Below are 16363 nucleotides of genomic sequence, written 5' to 3' on the forward strand. Positions count from 1 at the left end.
CCCCCCAGGGAAGGATGGGACTCTCACACCCCGCCCAGGGCCATCTCCCCATCCCCACTAGAGAGGAACCCAGCCCCCATGTCTGGGGGAGGATAGCCAGTGGGAGGGGGCAGAGAAGCCACCCACAGGTTTCTAAGTTTAGCCTCTGCTCCAGACCACTCCCCTCACCCGCCTCCCAGGCCCAGAGCCAGGCATGACCTCATGCTTGCCTCCAAGACTGCACCCTTCTGCCCGGGAGTCCTGCCTTTGCAGACAGGGGGCTAGCCTGGCCAGCAACTTGGAGAGATGGGACTCCAGGCTCACAGCCAAGACAGGGACCAGGAGAGAAAGACAAGAAACTGCTACGCACATGTTGGAGCCTGTGGCCTTTATTCATGCCCCCTACTAAGTATAGCCAGAGACAAGGCCCCTGCCCAAAGCAGAAACACCAGGGGCTCGGGATTACACCCTCCCAGTGCCCTACCCCAGACACTTCTGTGAGCCAGGTGTGTCTAAAGTGCTGGTGTGTGATGATCCTCTGGGGAAGGCCAAAGGGATCAGGGATCAGAAGCCCCACCCCTGGACTGAGGCAGCAGGAGGAAGGACTCTACTCTGGAAGGACAGGGCATAGCCGTAGGTTCCCAGAGATGGGAGGGAGGGCGGTCTACACCACCAGAAATCAATGCAGTCCTGGGGCTGGAGGAACTGAAGAAGGGAACCTTGGGCATGGAGCCCTAAGATGATGGGGCTGGGGGGTGGGTAGTTTCTGTACCCCTGTGAAGAGAGCGGGGAAGTAGGGGAAGCCTTGGGCATCTCAGAGGATGGGACATCCCCTCCGGCGCTTATTCTTGCGGACCTGGAGGCCAGCCCTAGTGGCCATCTCGAATACCTCCCGCACCCCCTCCTTGGTCTTGGCTGAGCACTCGAGGTAGCCAAAGGCACTGATCCGGTTCGCCATGTCCCGGCCTTCCTCGGATCGAACCGGCTCCTGGGAAGACGGAAGGTGAGAGGTCAAAGGAAGCTGGTAGCTAGGTGCACCTCTGACCACCTCAACTATAAGTGTAACTAAAATATCTCCTCTAGCCCTGACCGCACAAAGCACCCAAACCCTAGCCACCCTGGGCGGCTTTAGGGAGGCACTCAAGAGTCACAGTTACATTGAAAATTCTCTCCAGCAGCCCTATACCCAACAGTGTGCCGTTCTCATGCCTGAATGAGGATCTGGCATCTCCTAACCGACCCCCCCCCCACCTCCATTCTCCTTCCCAATCCATCTTCTGTGGCTGCCAGAATAATTTTAACAAGCAGACCTGACTGTGTCTGTGCCCAGTTTAAAACCTTGCCATGACTGTCCTCGCAGGATCGTCTATATTCCTTATCCTGGCAGCTTTCTCTAATAAACACTCATCTTCTGGTTAGAGACCCATGTACCAGGTGCCCAAATAAGCCATCTCCCTCCCTCTGGGCCTTTCTCCCAGCCACTTAAAATAATGCCCGCCCTCCCACATGCACGTCAGGCCACACCTCCCCAGGTGTGCTGGGAGGGCGTGCCCTGCACACCCCAAGGGAACCATCTGATGAGAAGCTGTCTCCCTGAGGAAAGGGACTTCCTCATCTGACTGAACAGCCCCAAGTCCAAACAGAATGGACAACAGATGAATAAATTAGAATGCCAGTGGCCTTAGACAAACCACTCTGTGACAACTGCATCAGATACTGGGTCAGGCACTAGGGCCCTTCTGGCTCTTCCTCACCAGGGTGCAGACTACAAGGAGTAGGAGGTGGATACCACCATCCCCCCTAGCACAGGGCAGTCAGCCAGAGAGCGGGCTCCCTTTCCCAGCCTACAACCCCTCAGAGAACACTTTCCCACCAGGGCTCCTGGCCTGGCAGCCCCACCCACCTGCTTCATCTTGGCCAGCTCTCTCCTGGTATGCTCATCTTGCCTCAGGTCCTTCTTATTCCCCACTAGGATGATGGGCACATTGGGGCAGAAGTGCTTCACCTCCGGGGTCCATTTCTCAGGAATGTTCTCTGCAGAGATGTGTCCGAAAAGACGTTGGTCCCTCCTCTCAAGCTAGAAAGCTCCTGAGGGAAGGGGGGCCACCTTGTCTCCCCCTAGCAGTCTTAGAGGCTATTCAGCATGAAAGTCCCTTTCACAGCTCAATACCTCACCCCCCCCACAGTACCCTCTGAGCCTTCCCAAGGGCCAGAGTTGCAGTGAAGGAGGCTGACAGCCCCCTCCCTGCTCCCACACAGCCTTCGCCTCTGAGGACGGCTGAAATGAGCCAAGGCAAGGGATACCTCTGGTTGGTTGATCCCAAGGGGTTCTCGATTCCCTCCCTCCAGTGCCTTCAGCCCCACCTCACCCAGGCTGTCGGGGCTGTCAATGGAGAAGCACATGAGGATGACGTCCGTGTCTGGGTAGGAGAGAGGCCGCAGGCGATCATAGTCTTCCTGCCCTGCTGTGTCCCACAGAGCCAGCTCCACCTGACACAGGGCCAGCGAGCAGCGGTCTGAGGGCCCCAGTTACACCCCCAGCCTCCCACCCAGCTCAAACCACTGGCCCTTCAGGCTTACTGGACATCTATTGAGCACCCTCTACGTGCCAGGGATAGTGCTAATGACTGTCACACGACATAAATTACGTGAGTTTTTTAAAATACTGAGACATCAGTGCTTGATCTTTGTGCAGTTTGTGCAATGGCAAAGTCTGCGATGGCACAGTTGTCATTGTGAGCACCACTGTTTTACTTAATTCTCAGAAAAACCTTTGAAGGAGGCCTTACTCTCCTTCATTGTCCCTACTTTGCAGTCAAGGCGCTTAAGCTCAGAGGCAAGGGGGCTGGGCCCAGATTACAGAGCCAGTGTGTAGAGAGCCAGGTGTATCTAGATGTCCCAAGACTGCAGTTCCACTTCCTAACTTGTACTGGTTCCAGCAGGGAGAGTGGAGCAAGCACTAGGTAGGTGATGAGGAAGGACATGCCCGGTCCAGAAGTGGCAGGGGCGGGGTCCCAAGGTGAGACAGGAAGGGGCTCTTCGCCTCACCTGCTTGCCGTCCACCTCTATGTCTGCGATGTAGTTCTCAAAGACAGTAGGGACGTAGACCTCTGGGAACTGATCCTTGCTGAAGACGATGAGGAGGCAAGTCTTCCCACAGGCCCCATCCCCCACAATCACCAGCTTCTTTCGGATCGCAGCCATGGCTGGGGATGGCAGGGAAAAGGCAATGGACATTTTGGGAAAAGCCAACAAATCCAAAAACACCTCTGCGGCCCCCAAGACCTCCCTGGAAACTGACGCATCCAGCAAAGGAGGGAAGGGAGGCAAAAGGGACCTGTTCAGGCATGTTCTGGCCAAGAACCAACTGTTCAGGCAACTAAGCTTGAAATTCCTAATCTCGGGGTCAGGGACAGGTCTCCCCAACAGGTCAGAATACAGAAGTGGGAGGTGGAAGAACCACCCACCTGGGAGCCAAGAAAACATGAGTTCTTATCCAACCTATCCACCAACTGTGGGACCCTGGACACCCAGAGGGGTGCTCAGGGATCAGGGACAAGTCCAGAAGAGTCAGCTTTTATCTGCTATACAGCCATGCGTCACTTAACAAGGGGATGCATTCTGAGAAATGCGTCGTCAGGCGATTTCGTCGTTGGGCAAGCATCAGAGTGTACTCACACTCTAGCTGGTGTGTACCTAGATGACACAGCCTCCTACACACCTGGGCTATGTGGTACTAATCTCATGGGACCACCGTCATATATGTGGTCCGCTATTGACCAAAACATCATTATGTGGCGCCTAACTGTCCATATCAGGGTTTCAAGTCAGATTTCATTTGTTACCAGGAATTTGATACTTTTAAACTTTAATAATGGCTGAGGTCCAATCTAGAACACACTGTCCCTCACTCGACACTAGTCATGCCTGCCCAGTCACAAATGAGGAGTCCCTCTCCAAGACCACAGCTAGCAGACCCAGCTATGAGAGTGGCGGGTAAGGAAAAGAATAGTTATCCAGGCACTAGGTGCCAGGCACTGTGTTGGGCATTTTGACAAAAATCATCTCTCGCCGTCCCCAGAAGCCTGGAAGAGAGATGGTGCGCTTCCCATTTTGAGAAACTAGGAGTGAGGCACAGTGAGGTTAAGACATGCTCAGAGTCGTGGCAGGGACAGCACTCAAAGCAGGGCTGTGTGACTCGAAAGTCTGTTGCCTTTTCTACATATCACCCCAGAGGTGGGACGGAGAGCAGAGGGAGGGAATCCCAGACAGAGGGCAGTGGCAGCAGCCAGCCGGCTTCTCTGGCCCACCCAAAACTGGTCCCCAAAGCCCCAAGTGACACAAAGGAGGCTCAGTCCCAGCAGTGCCCACAGCCCACATTCGGGCAGCCTGCCTTCCTCCCCCCTTCCTCCTGGGCCTGGCAGCAACACTGGGTCACTCAGCCCGAGGCAGGGGACAATGACCACACTGTAGGGAGCCACTCATCCACCACAGCAGAGTGACTGAGAATAATCCACTAGGGAAACACCTCCACCCACTCCCTTCCTCCCCTCTGTCCAGCTCACCCCAAGGCCCTGCCCACCCCTCCCCGTGACTCAGGGCAAGGAGTCAGCTTCCCGGGGTTTCCATGTGTCCCCCGCCCCCAACACTCAGGAATGAGCATCTGCACAGTTCATCACACCTTCCCAGCTTCCCTGCCCCTAAGCTGAGCCTCACTTCCTCCTTCCCTGGGGAGAGGAGCTGACCTCCAGTCGGTTGAAGTTCCCAGGCCCACGGCCGGCTGGGGAGGAAGAGAGGGCGGGCTCTGGAGTGGAGATGAAGTCGAGGCTGTTGGGAAGGGGGAGGGGGCTAGAGCCTGAGCTGGGAGGAGCCCCAAAAAAGAGACAAATGAGGGCCAGTTCCAGCACCAACCAGACAGGGAGTACTTAAGAAAGAAAGGGATGGTAACCCGATCTCTGCCCCAACCCTGGCTTTTTCTCTCAGTCCCACATCCTGTCAAACTGGGCTGAACTCCTTTACTCCCCACATACCACCACTACCTCACCCCTGCCTCCATCTGCCTTTTAGGAAGTGAATACTCCAGCCTAAGGCTAGCTCTCTTCAACAGTGGGATCCTGGGTGGCTTCCCTCCCCTACACACAAGTGCACACACACACACAGAAAACTGGGATGAGGGGAAGTGGATATGAGTCAGAGAGAATTTATAGGAGTTGAGAGTACACAGCCACACTCTCCCCACCACAAAAGGGACTCTCCCCGATACCCCAAAAAACAAGCAAGAAGACATTCACCATGCCAGCAGGTCCCTTCCGAAAATGGAAACCATCCTTCAAAAAGGGGATCCCTGGAAATCCTACCCAGGTGACCAACTCCCCCCACCCACTCCCACCAGTTCCACTGGTCTAGCTGTGTGAAAACAGGTGGGGAGAGCCCCAACCTGGGACAGGCAGTGTCGGTGGAGGATGAATACCAGTTGCTTAGGTATGCTCATGCCACTGCTCTCCCCCAGCAGGGCAGTTTAGGTGGCACCAGACCGTGCGAGGCACAGGCCAGAACTCAGGGGCAAGGGCATGCATTCAGTGACCTGGAGCCCCCCAGCTCAATTAGAAGACTTTCCCTTCAGGCTCTGGTTGAGCCAGAGGAGAAGCTAGCCCAGGCCAGGCCAGGCCAGGCCCGGCCACTAGGCCCAAGGCCAAGATGGCAAGCACAACAGCTCCCTGTGAGAAACAGCCTCAGAGGAACTGCCCCACTGACCCTAAGAGGGGCAACGAAACCCCACACAGGGCCTGGAATGGAGCCTGGAACTCCGGGGGCCTTCCCAGAGATAAGACACTTCCCTGAGACAAGACAGCCACCCTTTCCTCAATCATTCTCTAGATTTCCAGATGACCCAGGGGTCCACTGTACCTTGCCCACCACCCCTAGGGTCTAGGGAAGGAATCAGATACTTTCCCTTCAACTTGAAAACCACAAGTTAGGGCAGGACTCAGCGTCGGGTGCGCCAGCCCAAACCCCTAGGATAATCTTTTTAGCCAGGTTGGGGAGTGTGACGGAGAGGGCTGGGAGGACACACATGAACGGAGGAGCTGGATCTTCCCCAGTCCCCCCTACCTCCCACCCCAGGCAGGCTCCAGGAACCGTCTAGGGCGGCGTCCAGATCCCGCCGAGCGGTGGCAGCCCCCAATGGTCACACCCCGCCCCTATTCCCGCCATTCCACCGGCCTGGCCCGGGGGAATTCCCACCTACACTCGGACTGGGGCCCAGACCCACACCCCACCGAGGTCCACCTCGGGCCGCCCGGCCTGGGAGCTAGGCTGGGACTCCGTCGCGGAGACCCAAGTTGCCCCCTCGCCCCTCACCCCTCGCCGGCGGGGCAGGTTCCGGGAAGCCGGGAGGGGAAGGGAAGGAACTCCGGCTCGGACACCAAGAGGCGAGAGGCCCTGCGGGGAGTTCCCGGGGGTGCCCCACTGCAGCCCAGGGAGGGGCCCAGCCAGCCTGACCCCGCACAGGCCAGACACCGGCAACCGGGAGGAGGGAGGACGGCCCGCGCTTTGGCCAAAGCCCCCTCCCCGGCCGGCGCCCCGGGCTCCCGCTCAGCAGAGAAGGGGAAAGTGCTGGCCCGGGGACGAGGTCCCAGGACGCCCGCTGCCACCAACCCCCGGCCCAGGGTACCTTCCGCTCGGCCGCCTCCAGCTGCGCGGCCGGTGCCGGAGGCTGAGATTGACCCGAGGGGCCCGCCCCGCCCTCCTTCGGCGCGGCGGCAGGGAGGGGAGGAGAGGGGCGGGCCCGCGGGGAGGGCCGCCCGGGGGCGGGCCTTGGCTCCGCCCGCCCACCGCCCCAGCCCGGGGCTGCCGAGGGTTGTTCCCGCCGCCGGCCGTGGAACCTGCGGGGCTGACCCCTGGGGTCAGCAGAGATGCCTGGACTGTGGAGGATGGGCGGCGAGGCGAGGGGGGGAGCGGGGGCGACCCCCGAGGACTGTGCCTCTGCCCCGCCTTCCAGCCCCAAGGGGCGGACCGGCGTCGGGAAAGTTGAGAGGCGCTCGGGGTGGGGTCAGGAGAGGGCCGCTGCTGCCCTCCGGTGGCCAACCGGCCACCCGCGCCTACAACACCTGGGACTTCGCGGGAGGCGGGATTGGGAAAGGGCGGCCTCCGGGACGCCCGGGGAGGGGCCTGCGGAACATGCCCACCCTCTGCTCCTAGAATAAGAGTAAGTACAGCTGAACGTCATCCCCGCGTCTTGAAGACCTTTCGGAACCTATGAGGCCCATGCCATGGTTCCACCTCACAATCCCCTTCCTTCCCCCTGCCTGGAAATTCCATGAGCCAATTCCTACGTAGCCCTCAAAGGGCACTCTTGGAAATCCTTCCATATCCCCAGCTGGGAATTCAGTTCCCACCCCCACTGTATTGTTTCTCAGCTGCTAGAGACACAGCCTGGTCTGATGTGTCCCATTGGGTATTCACCTACAAGTGTCTCTCCTTCCCTGTGAGGGGGCTGAGGAGGTGGATAGAGGATGAGGAAGTCTCCCAACAGCTTGCTAGCTCCGTACACTGTATAGCTCAGCCCTTAGATGTTTGGGTTTAGTATACCCATCCCCTTTTGCCTGTAAGAAAATTGAGGCTCAGAGAAGTTAAGTGGCTTGCCCAAATTTTGGCAATTTGTGACAGAGTAAGAATTCACACAGTCAAGCCTGTCTGGCTCTAACGGCAGTGATCCCTCCTGCTGGCCCCCGTGCTCCTCCGGCCTGGCTCTTCCCACCACCTAACACAGTGGATGGCACATAATCACTTTTCAACAATTACCCTCTGAATGAATGAATGTTAGAAGTCGTAGAAGTCATACTTTAAAGATATGAAGTGCAACCCACACGTTTGATAAATGAGGAAACAGGTCTAGAGCAGTCTGGTCCCCAGGCCCCTTAACTTGCTCAGTTAACATTTATCGAGAGGCCAGCCCCGTGGCCGAGTGGTTAAGTTCGCGCGCTCTGCTTTGGCAGCCCAGGGTTTCACCGGTTCAGATCCTGGGCGTGGACATGGCACCGCTCATGAAGCCATGCTGAGGTGGCATCCCACATGCCACAACTAGAAGGATCCACAACTAAAAATGCATAACTATGTACCAGGGGGCTTATGGGGAGGAAAAAGGAAGAAAATAAAATAAAATCTTTTTAAAAAAAAAACATTTATTGAGTGTGAACTGAGAGCTGTGTGCTCAGTTCAGATCGATTTTTGCCTTCAAAGAACTTAGCCTAAATTCGGAATACAGATATCTTAAAGCTAGCTGACAGTTACCGAACCCTTAATACCTGGACTTGGCTCTACACACATGAATTACTTTAGACCTTACAGCAACCCTATAGGTAGTCCTGTTAGTTATCTCCACTTTACTGAAGCAAATTGAGGCTCAGGGAGGTTACAGAGCTAGTGTTGAGTCTGGCACCAGAACCCAGACAGCAGGACTCTGGAGCCCCTGCTCTTAGATGCTGCTCCCACCAACTCCTCACATAGATAGTCATAATACAGGAGGCAGTTGCTGTAGTGGGGCCTGTGGGCTGTGGGATACCCAGTCATGGAAGGCAGGTGAAGTGTTCAAGATAAGCTGATCAGTAGACTTTAAATGAGTTGGAGCTACTAGAGGCCCACAGAGTTACTGAAACCCCAGGAAGGTGGTGGTGGTGGTGAAAGAGGGGGTGGGAGAAGGAAGCAGTGGCCAGATCATGAAGGTCCTTATATGCCATGCTCAAGAGTTGAGTGTCGATTTTGGTGTAGGTGCAGTAAGGAGCCACTGTAATGTTCTCTCAGGGAAATAACCAACTCAGATTCACACTGTGGAAAGGTCACCCCAACTGCTGTGTCCCTGGCATACTGGGGGACGCAGGAGGGTGGCCTGGAGACAGAGCCGGGAGATGAGTTAGGAGGCTGCTGTAGTAAAGAACTAAGGTAATGACAGTGGAGGTGGAGATATGTGGACAAATATGCAATATATTTTTAAATATATAATCAACAATACTTAGTGATTGATTAGCTTGATGAGGAAGAGATGGAAGCCAAAGGTGAACAACTCCAAGATTTCTAAAGCAGCTGAGCTGGTGCCCAGCGAGATGATGAACCAGGACAAGGAACATGTTTGTGAGGCAAATGATGAATTCAGTTTGAGGTATGTTGAGCTGAAGTGCCTGTGGGATGTCTAGGAGATGTTTGGGAGATGACTGGGATATGTGGGTCTAAAGCTCAGGACAGATCTGGGCTAGACACCCTGATTTGGAAAACACCAGCAGGTGGAGTGAAGCCACAGAAGTGGATGAGTGTGTGTGGAGTCGGAAGGGCAGAGGGTGGAAGAAAGAACCTGGGAACACTACATTTTCAGGACTTTTCTGCTGTTCTTTCCACTACCCCAAAGAGCTTTTCCTTACCTTTTGGTTTCAAGTCAAAATAAAGGAAGACACAGACCTTTATCCATCTGATTTATTTACCAATAGCTATAATTTTGGATCTAACTGACACCCCTTCTTCAGTTAATTTGCCGCTAAAGAAGGTCAGGGAGACAACTTCAGAATTTGCGCTGGAAGAGGGGTAAACATGGAGAGGCTGGCACGGTGATAGGAGGGTCAGGGCTGAGCCCCTCAGGAGTAACTGCCTGGCCCTCCCAGGGGGATGACGAAGACCGAGATGTCATCCCCGGAACCCAGCTTGTTGTTGGGGAGACGCCAGCCACGATCCCGGGGGGTGCCCCGGGCCCCCAGGACCAGAGCTTGGGCCAGAGCTGTGTACCTGCCAGGAGCATATGTGCACATTCATGTACCAACATGTATACAGGAAGATAGACACGCAGGCCCTGATGTGGGTCCCCGAGCATTGCTTCCCTTGCCCCACCCCTTCCTTCCCCACTGTTATCCCCTTGCTGCCATACAACCCATACCTGCTGGGGTCATTGGGCTCATAGGCTGACAGGACCTTGTCCACCGTGGTGGCTACCTCACAGTCACTAGTGACATCCCACAGTCCATCTGTTCCCAGGACTAGCACGTCGTCTGGGCAATGCTCATACTGCGTCAGGTCATACACTCGCACCTGGTAGGAAAGAGGATGGAGAGGGACCATGGGGATAAAGGGACCTGGGGTGAAAGCCAGCCTGAGACCCCCAGAGGAGGGAAGGTGTGGTTCGGGGCCCCCGTAGGGCTCACCTCAGGGAAGCAGGAGAGGAAGGGCTTGATGGGCAGGGTGGAACTGCAGACCTTGAGGTTGTGGTCTCCCAAGCCCCGGGTCACCCCGATGGTGGCCATCACTCGAGCCTAGAGGAAATGAGGAGGGGGTGCTGCTATAGCCCTCTCCCCGACTCTCTGAAACTGAGGACCCCTCCCAACCCTACCCTCAGGTAGAACCTCCACCTCCCTAGAGAAGTTGTGGTGGGTCCTCTTGCCCTCTCCCACCTCTACCATGGAGTTTACCTTTTTGCCCTCCCCACAGACCAGAGGAAACCTGAGATCCTCCAGCTCGATCTTTTTGTAGGCCCTGGGAGGGGGGAGTAGAAGAGGCATCACCTAGGCATCAAAGCCCCTCTCCCCTAGGAGCCACTCCCCTCACACAAACCCCTTAGAAGGGCCACATCCCCCCAGCTCCCAGCCTAGTCCAGCCTCTGGCTTCCACCTTGCTGCTGGTGAGGGATTGGTTGTGTTGCCATGGGAACGGGCCCCAGCTCTGAGGGAAGTGTTACCAGCCGGTCATGTTCTGGTCCCTGTACAGCATCCTCTGCCCCAGCTCCTTGGGCTGAACTCTGCGGGGAAACTCAAGGTGGGTGAATTCACCACCCAGCAGCTCTGGTTTCAGGAAGCCCTGGGGTTGGGAGTGGGCAGAGAGAGCAGAAGGGCCAGGGGGGCATTAGGCTTACAGCACACCTTGGTGTAGAGATGATGTTAATCACAGCAGACCCTTAAAAGGAGTTTACTATGTGCCATGCACTGTTCTAATATTAACATATATTAATTCATTTAATCCTCACAACAACCCTAAAGCAGGAACTATTGATGCAAATTAAGGGAACTATCAAAGGTCACACAATTAGCAAAGTACTTGAACCTGGATTCAATCCCCAGCAGTCGAGCTCCAGAGCCAGTGCTTTAAAACACTAAGCTGTACTGCCTCTCAGGGGCCTTTGCTGTTTCCTTCCCCATCCTCTGAGTCCACTTCCTTCCTCACTTGGGGCCACAGTGGGAGCCCTGGAGCAGCCCACGAACTTCCTGCTGCACCCTCCACCAGCTCAGCCCTCCATAGTTTGCAGAGCGGCCTTCCCAGTAAGCTCCCAGTAAGGAGCTGTCTGTGTGGTGGGAGTTTGAGAGTTCTTGGGGACATAGGGTACAGAGAGGTAAAAGACTCAACAGAGAACGGGAGTAGAGAGTTGGTTCCTACTTACAAGCAGCTGAAGACGCTGGCGCTCAGTCTCCGGGGTGAACTCCCGGGACATTGGGATGATTTCACCATTCCGGACAATGATGGCTCTGCCCAGAAAAAGAAAAGGTTTGGGCTTGGCTTTCCTCAGCCCCCTCATGGAGAATTCCAGAAAGACTAGGCCCTCTCCATAATGACCTTTAAGATCCCTCACCCAGACCCCTATATTTTCTCCCCTTGTGGATATTTCAGGCCTTTCCCTATGTCTGTGATCCCTGCTGACCCGCTCCAATATGATTTTTAGCACCTGCCACCTCACTCTCTTCTATTCTCCCATCCCAGAGAGTATGACCCCTGTAGCCATTTTCAAAGTCCCCCCTCCATACCTGCTGTCACCTGCATTGGCCACATACACTTTGCCTAGCAAGTAGACCACAACCAGTGCACAGCAGCCCCCCTCCACTTGGTGGCCACGCCGCTCCCGGGCCATCTGCTCATCCTGCCACGTGAGGAAGGGTCAAAGGGGGTGGATGAAGAGGAGGTTCCAGGCACACAGCCACCCACCCTCCATCTGCAGAAATAAACTGGCCCAGCCAAGCCACACTGAAAGAGAGGAGGGAAGACATGGGTATAACTTCCCCTTCTCCTGCCCTCTGAACTAGCCTCCGCTCAGGCTCTCAAAGGTGTTGTGAATTCCCCGGGGTCACCCCCTCAGGCCACCCGACTCCCATACAGAGTTGACCAGAGTGTCTGCTTAGCAGGCCCTTGGCCCAGACTGTCCACTCACCATGAGCTGGAAGGCATTCTCAATGGCTCCTACTACCAGGCTTTCATGGGTCACTTCCTTCTGCGAAGACCAGCAGGACTGAGGACCAACCAAGTGAGAGGAATCAGAGGAAATGGGGGCCCCTGGGGTGGACGGGAGGCAGAGCGGAGGTGGCGAGGGGTCCTGGAGTATCTCTACCAGGTCCTTTAGCTGCTCCCGAATGTGGCGATGCAGAAGCCGGGAGGCCATTTCAGCAGCTCCGCCCCCTGCATGCCCATCAAACAGGCCCCAGTAGTAGAAGCAGAGTCCCTGGTGGAGGAAAAGCTGGAGATGAGTGTGTTTGTGAGTGTGTGTATGTGTGATGCAGGAGAACAGCAAGACTCTGGACATCCTTATAAACATCAGAGAGGAGGTCAGAGCCTGGTAGTAAAGGCAAATTAGATTTATTCACTTATTCACCAAAGGCCTACTATGTGTCAGAGAAAGGAAAGCATCAAAAAACCAAACTCAGAGGATAAAAGATAAGAATAAGTATTGGTAATTAATTAAAACATCCATAAATTCATAAGCATCTATAGTTTAAGTGGAAAACTAAACATTCATACGGACATGGTAGAATATAACTGATCAATGCCAGATAAAAGTTCTATGCCAGAAGATGGAAAGTCAGTGAATTAGGAGGTATGTCTTCCACATGTCTCAGATTTAAAACTAGATGCCTGGAATCCCTGAGGAAGTGTCACTGTGTCTCTGGAGGCTAGGAAAAGGGGTGGGGGCTTACCTGGCCTCGGCTAGGCTCCCTCGGTGCCCCGGAAACACTCCTCCGACCTTCCACATACACCACTTCACAGCAAGCCTGGTCCTCATTGTGCCGGCTCTTGCCAGCGTTGATGACCCTGCCAGGCCAGAGTGACCACATCAGGTTGGACACCAGACCAGGTCCTGGAATAACCCCCACCTTAGACACACACACCCTCTCTGGCCTGCTGGCCAAGTTGAGAAAGGTCACAGCCACCTGGGATCCAGGCCAGAGGGAGGAGGAGAAGGGAGGCAGGGCAAGGCACAAGTAGTACTGTCTGGGTGGCAGGCCCTACCGTCTCCTAGAAAGACGAGCAGCAGCACCTGCCTGCCTCAGTTCCCCCATCCCAGGCAAAGGGGGGCATCTCTAAGGATACTGCTGGGGGAGGGTCTGCATAGGGGGCAAGAGGTTTTACTTCCTTTTACCAAGACCCTACACCCCACCCTGAACCCGAGAGAACTCTTCTAGTACCTTGTCCACAGCACCCCACCCTCATGGGCACGACCACCCTTATCGTAAAACCATTCAGTGAAAGTTTTTGCTGCTTTGGCAATGAGGAAGTGTTCCAGCCCACATCGGGAAAGAGGAATCGAAATAGGGTAGGGGAGGAAGCCCACCTGGACTGCGCAGCGGCCACATAACCACCAATTCTTCCCAAATAGGAAGCTAAAAGAGCTGCTTGTGGGGCCGCGGGCCCACCAGCCACCACCCTCAGCGACCTCAGCGGCCCCATCTCTCAGTGCTCTGCTTTCCCAGCAGATGCATTAAAAATACACGCAGTCTGGGAGCAAGCCGGCTGCTCCCGCCACTCCGACCGCTCCGGGCCGGGGATCCACTTCCTCGCCTGGCCAGCGCAAGTTCACCCGCCGAGGGGCGTTCAAAGGGGACCCTCCCGCTTCCCCGGGCGGCCCCCTCCCCCGTCCCTGGGGAAGACTGCGGCCGCCTGGTGTCGCGGGCTATTTCTGGGTGTGGAGGGGGAGGGGAACGGTAAGAGGAACAGGGAACTGGGGCGCTGGGGTCGGGAAGTCCAGGAGCGAGTCTTCCTAGCCGCCATCTGCCCTATTAAAAGGGACCCCCAGCTCCTTGAAACCCCTCCTCCCTCAGCCATTAAACGACAGGGCCAAGACCGAGAACTGGCCAACTCATCCTTCTCTGGCCCTCCACCCTCGGGCTCCGGGAGGGAAGAAGGTCCCGAGGCTGCGCGGATGAGGGTAGTCAACGAGCTGGAAGGTCCTGAGGAAGGCTGCACCCGACTTGAGAAAGGGCTGGGAGGGGGTGCGGCTCAAAGCCCAGAGGACTGCAAAGGTCCTGGGAAAACGAAACTCCTGGCACGGAGCGCGGCGAGGGGAACGCATCCCAGGGCTCGAGATGCTGAGGTGGGGAGGGGGTAGGGGTGAGGTTGCCACCCCAGTTAGGGAGCCCCTGGGGGCGCTCACTCGGCGTAGCCTGTGCTCCAGGGCAGGCGACGGCCAGTGTCCGGAGGGCTTTGCACGGCCCGGCCAGCGTGGTCGTCGGCGCGTCGCAGCCCCCCTGGGCTCAGCTGCAGAAAGGTCGGTCTGGAGAAGCTCGCTCGAGCCTCTACTGTCTTCGCGGGCGCCGCGCTCCCGCCCCTACTCCTTGCCGGAGGGCTCCTGGGCTTTTCTGGAGGGGCGGCGGGCAGCGCGGAGGTCGCGTTGGGTAGGTCCGGCGACTTGGGGCGCGGAGGCGGGGCGCCCCCGGAGCTCACCAGGTGCGCCACGGCCGAGCGCACCCGGTTTAGCATGCTGCCTCCCTGCCCCGCCCTCGGCCGTGGCCCCGCCCCTGGGCAGGCCCCGCCCCCTAGGGCCGGCGGTGGGCGGTGCTCGGTCCTGCCGGTTCTCCGCTGCCATTGGCTCGCGCCGCGCAGGGCCGGTCCCCGGCAAAACTTCCTCCCGCTTCGGGCCACCCCAGGAGCCGCCCAGCCGGCTCGCGGCCTCTTCCCCTCCCCGTTCCGGCTTCGCCCTGCCTCAGCTTCTTTGGGGAGGAAGGGTCTGCTGTTGTTGGAAGGGGACGGAGAGAAGGAAACCCTATTTCAGTCGTGCTCTGGATTAGAATCAGCTAGAACTTCCCCATTGTGACGGGAGAGTGGTGTCCCCTCGCCCCTCGGTTCGTTGTGGCCAGCCCACCCAGAGGGTGATGGAGCTGATGACCTCACAGCGAAACCAGCCGCCTCGGCGACCGCTGAGTGTGAAGCACCTGGTGTGACCACACCTCTGGCTGGGGCTGCTGGAGAGAGAGTGAGGGCGAGCGAGCTGGTGCTGGGTGCGGGAGTGCGGGGGATGGGAGTTGTAACAACCCAGGCTGGAGCCACCACCCTGAATTAGGGAGCGGAGGTAAGGTCCTGGGCCCCTGTCGGCGGTGTTCCCGGTGAAGACCACCTCTAGATGTGGGAGAGCGGTTACCAGTTCGACTCCACTTTCTTTCTCAGGAGCCAGTCTCCCCCCACATTTGGACCTTCCCTGACCCCAGCAGGACTAGTTAGTAAGGATAACAATAACAACAACTACTACCGTTTGTTGAGGACTTACTACATCATAGGCCCTCTACAAAGCACTTTCCATGTATTAGGCCATGTATACCTCACACCAACCCCTCAAGTGGGTTTTATTATGTTCTTTTTACTGATAAGGCAGTACTGGAACTCCTTTCATTTTACATGACTTGCCCCAAGAGGTCACACAGCCAGTGAGGGATTCACATTCCCTCACAGGGATTCACTGTCACTCCCTGGACAGCCAACTTGATTCTGGTTAAGAACCAAGCTGATTTGTGGGTCTGACAGAGGAAGGGTTAAGGAGGTGAATGGCAGAGAGAAGGGGTGGGGGGTGCCTTCTCTCCCACCCTCCTCCTCCTCTTGAGGCCGAGGCTGAGGGCAGTCCCAGGATGCTGAACAATCTCTGTGGCTGCCGCCAGGGGGAGACAAAGGCCAGGCTAAGCGCCTGCCTGCGGGGAGGATGGTACTTATGGTGGAAGAGCTCTGTACCTAAACCTGGTGTCAGGGAATTGATCACTAGGTCTCCAGAGGAACCTCCTACCCCATGCATGGTCCAGATGGGGACAAGGCCCTTGTAGTCCTAATGTAAGTCAGGGACCCCTGGCACCCAGCTGAGGGTTGGGACTCTACCTCTGAGCTCTGCTGGCAGAGTGCTGCCTGATCATAACCCTCTCCGTTCCCTGGGCTAAACTGTGCCCCTAGAACGGGTGGCTTTCCTGGCAGCTTCCACATGAAAATCTCAATAGTCATTCAGGTTTGTAGACTTGTTATAATTATGCCTGCACTCTGAACAGAGACAGCCAGAGAGAAAGAAGTCATGAGAAAAAAAAAGAATCAGACCCTAAGGCACATACAGGCAGACCGGGGGACAAAGAACATGCTGTGCTATGAGTATTTCCCTCCTGTTTGAGAAAAACTGGAG

At 56.4% G+C, this 16363-nt stretch overlaps 2 protein-coding genes across 7 annotated transcripts; both read right to left on the reverse strand.

Moving 5' to 3' along the window:
* Nucleotides 1-352: 352 nt before the first annotated feature.
* On the reverse strand, nucleotides 353-6809 carry RHOC (ras homolog family member C). 2 transcript variants are annotated; one of them, XM_014837222.3, is made up of 5 exons: nucleotides 6653-6809; nucleotides 3028-3185; nucleotides 2349-2469; nucleotides 1883-2013; nucleotides 353-967 (listed from the first exon to the last, which is right to left on the reverse strand). In XM_014837222.3, exons 2-5 carry the CDS (start codon nucleotides 3181-3183, stop codon nucleotides 794-796), a joined length of 582 nt encoding a protein of 193 aa, XP_014692708.1. In that variant the 5' UTR covers nucleotides 3184-3185; nucleotides 6653-6809; the 3' UTR covers nucleotides 353-793. The 2 variants fall into 2 exon arrangements, with proteins under 2 accessions (XP_014692708.1, XP_070343150.1); XM_070487049.1 differs by lacking the exon at nucleotides 6653-6809 and adding an exon at nucleotides 4725-4851.
* Nucleotides 6810-9429: 2620 nt separating this feature from the next.
* On the reverse strand, nucleotides 9430-14742 carry PPM1J (protein phosphatase, Mg2+/Mn2+ dependent 1J). 5 transcript variants are annotated; one of them, XM_044749332.2, is made up of 11 exons: nucleotides 14366-14734; nucleotides 12912-13026; nucleotides 12329-12439; nucleotides 12152-12229; nucleotides 11751-11863; nucleotides 11390-11474; nucleotides 10694-10812; nucleotides 10428-10491; nucleotides 10164-10271; nucleotides 9899-10050; nucleotides 9430-9750 (listed from the first exon to the last, which is right to left on the reverse strand). In XM_044749332.2, exons 1-11 carry the CDS (start codon nucleotides 14689-14691, stop codon nucleotides 9603-9605), a joined length of 1419 nt encoding a protein of 472 aa, XP_044605267.1. In that variant the 5' UTR covers nucleotides 14692-14734; the 3' UTR covers nucleotides 9430-9602. The 5 variants fall into 5 exon arrangements, with proteins under 5 accessions (XP_044605267.1, XP_044605266.1, XP_014692697.1 ...); XM_044749331.2 differs by having other exon boundaries at nucleotides 12329-12454; XM_014837211.3 differs by having other exon boundaries at nucleotides 12152-12439; nucleotides 14366-14742.
* Nucleotides 14743-16363: the final 1621 nt, after the last annotated feature.

This window comes from Equus asinus, chromosome 16, assembly GCF_041296235.1.
Source record: "Equus asinus isolate D_3611 breed Donkey chromosome 16, EquAss-T2T_v2, whole genome shotgun sequence".
In the NCBI taxonomy this organism is placed as follows: Eukaryota; Metazoa; Chordata; class Mammalia; order Perissodactyla; family Equidae; genus Equus; species Equus asinus.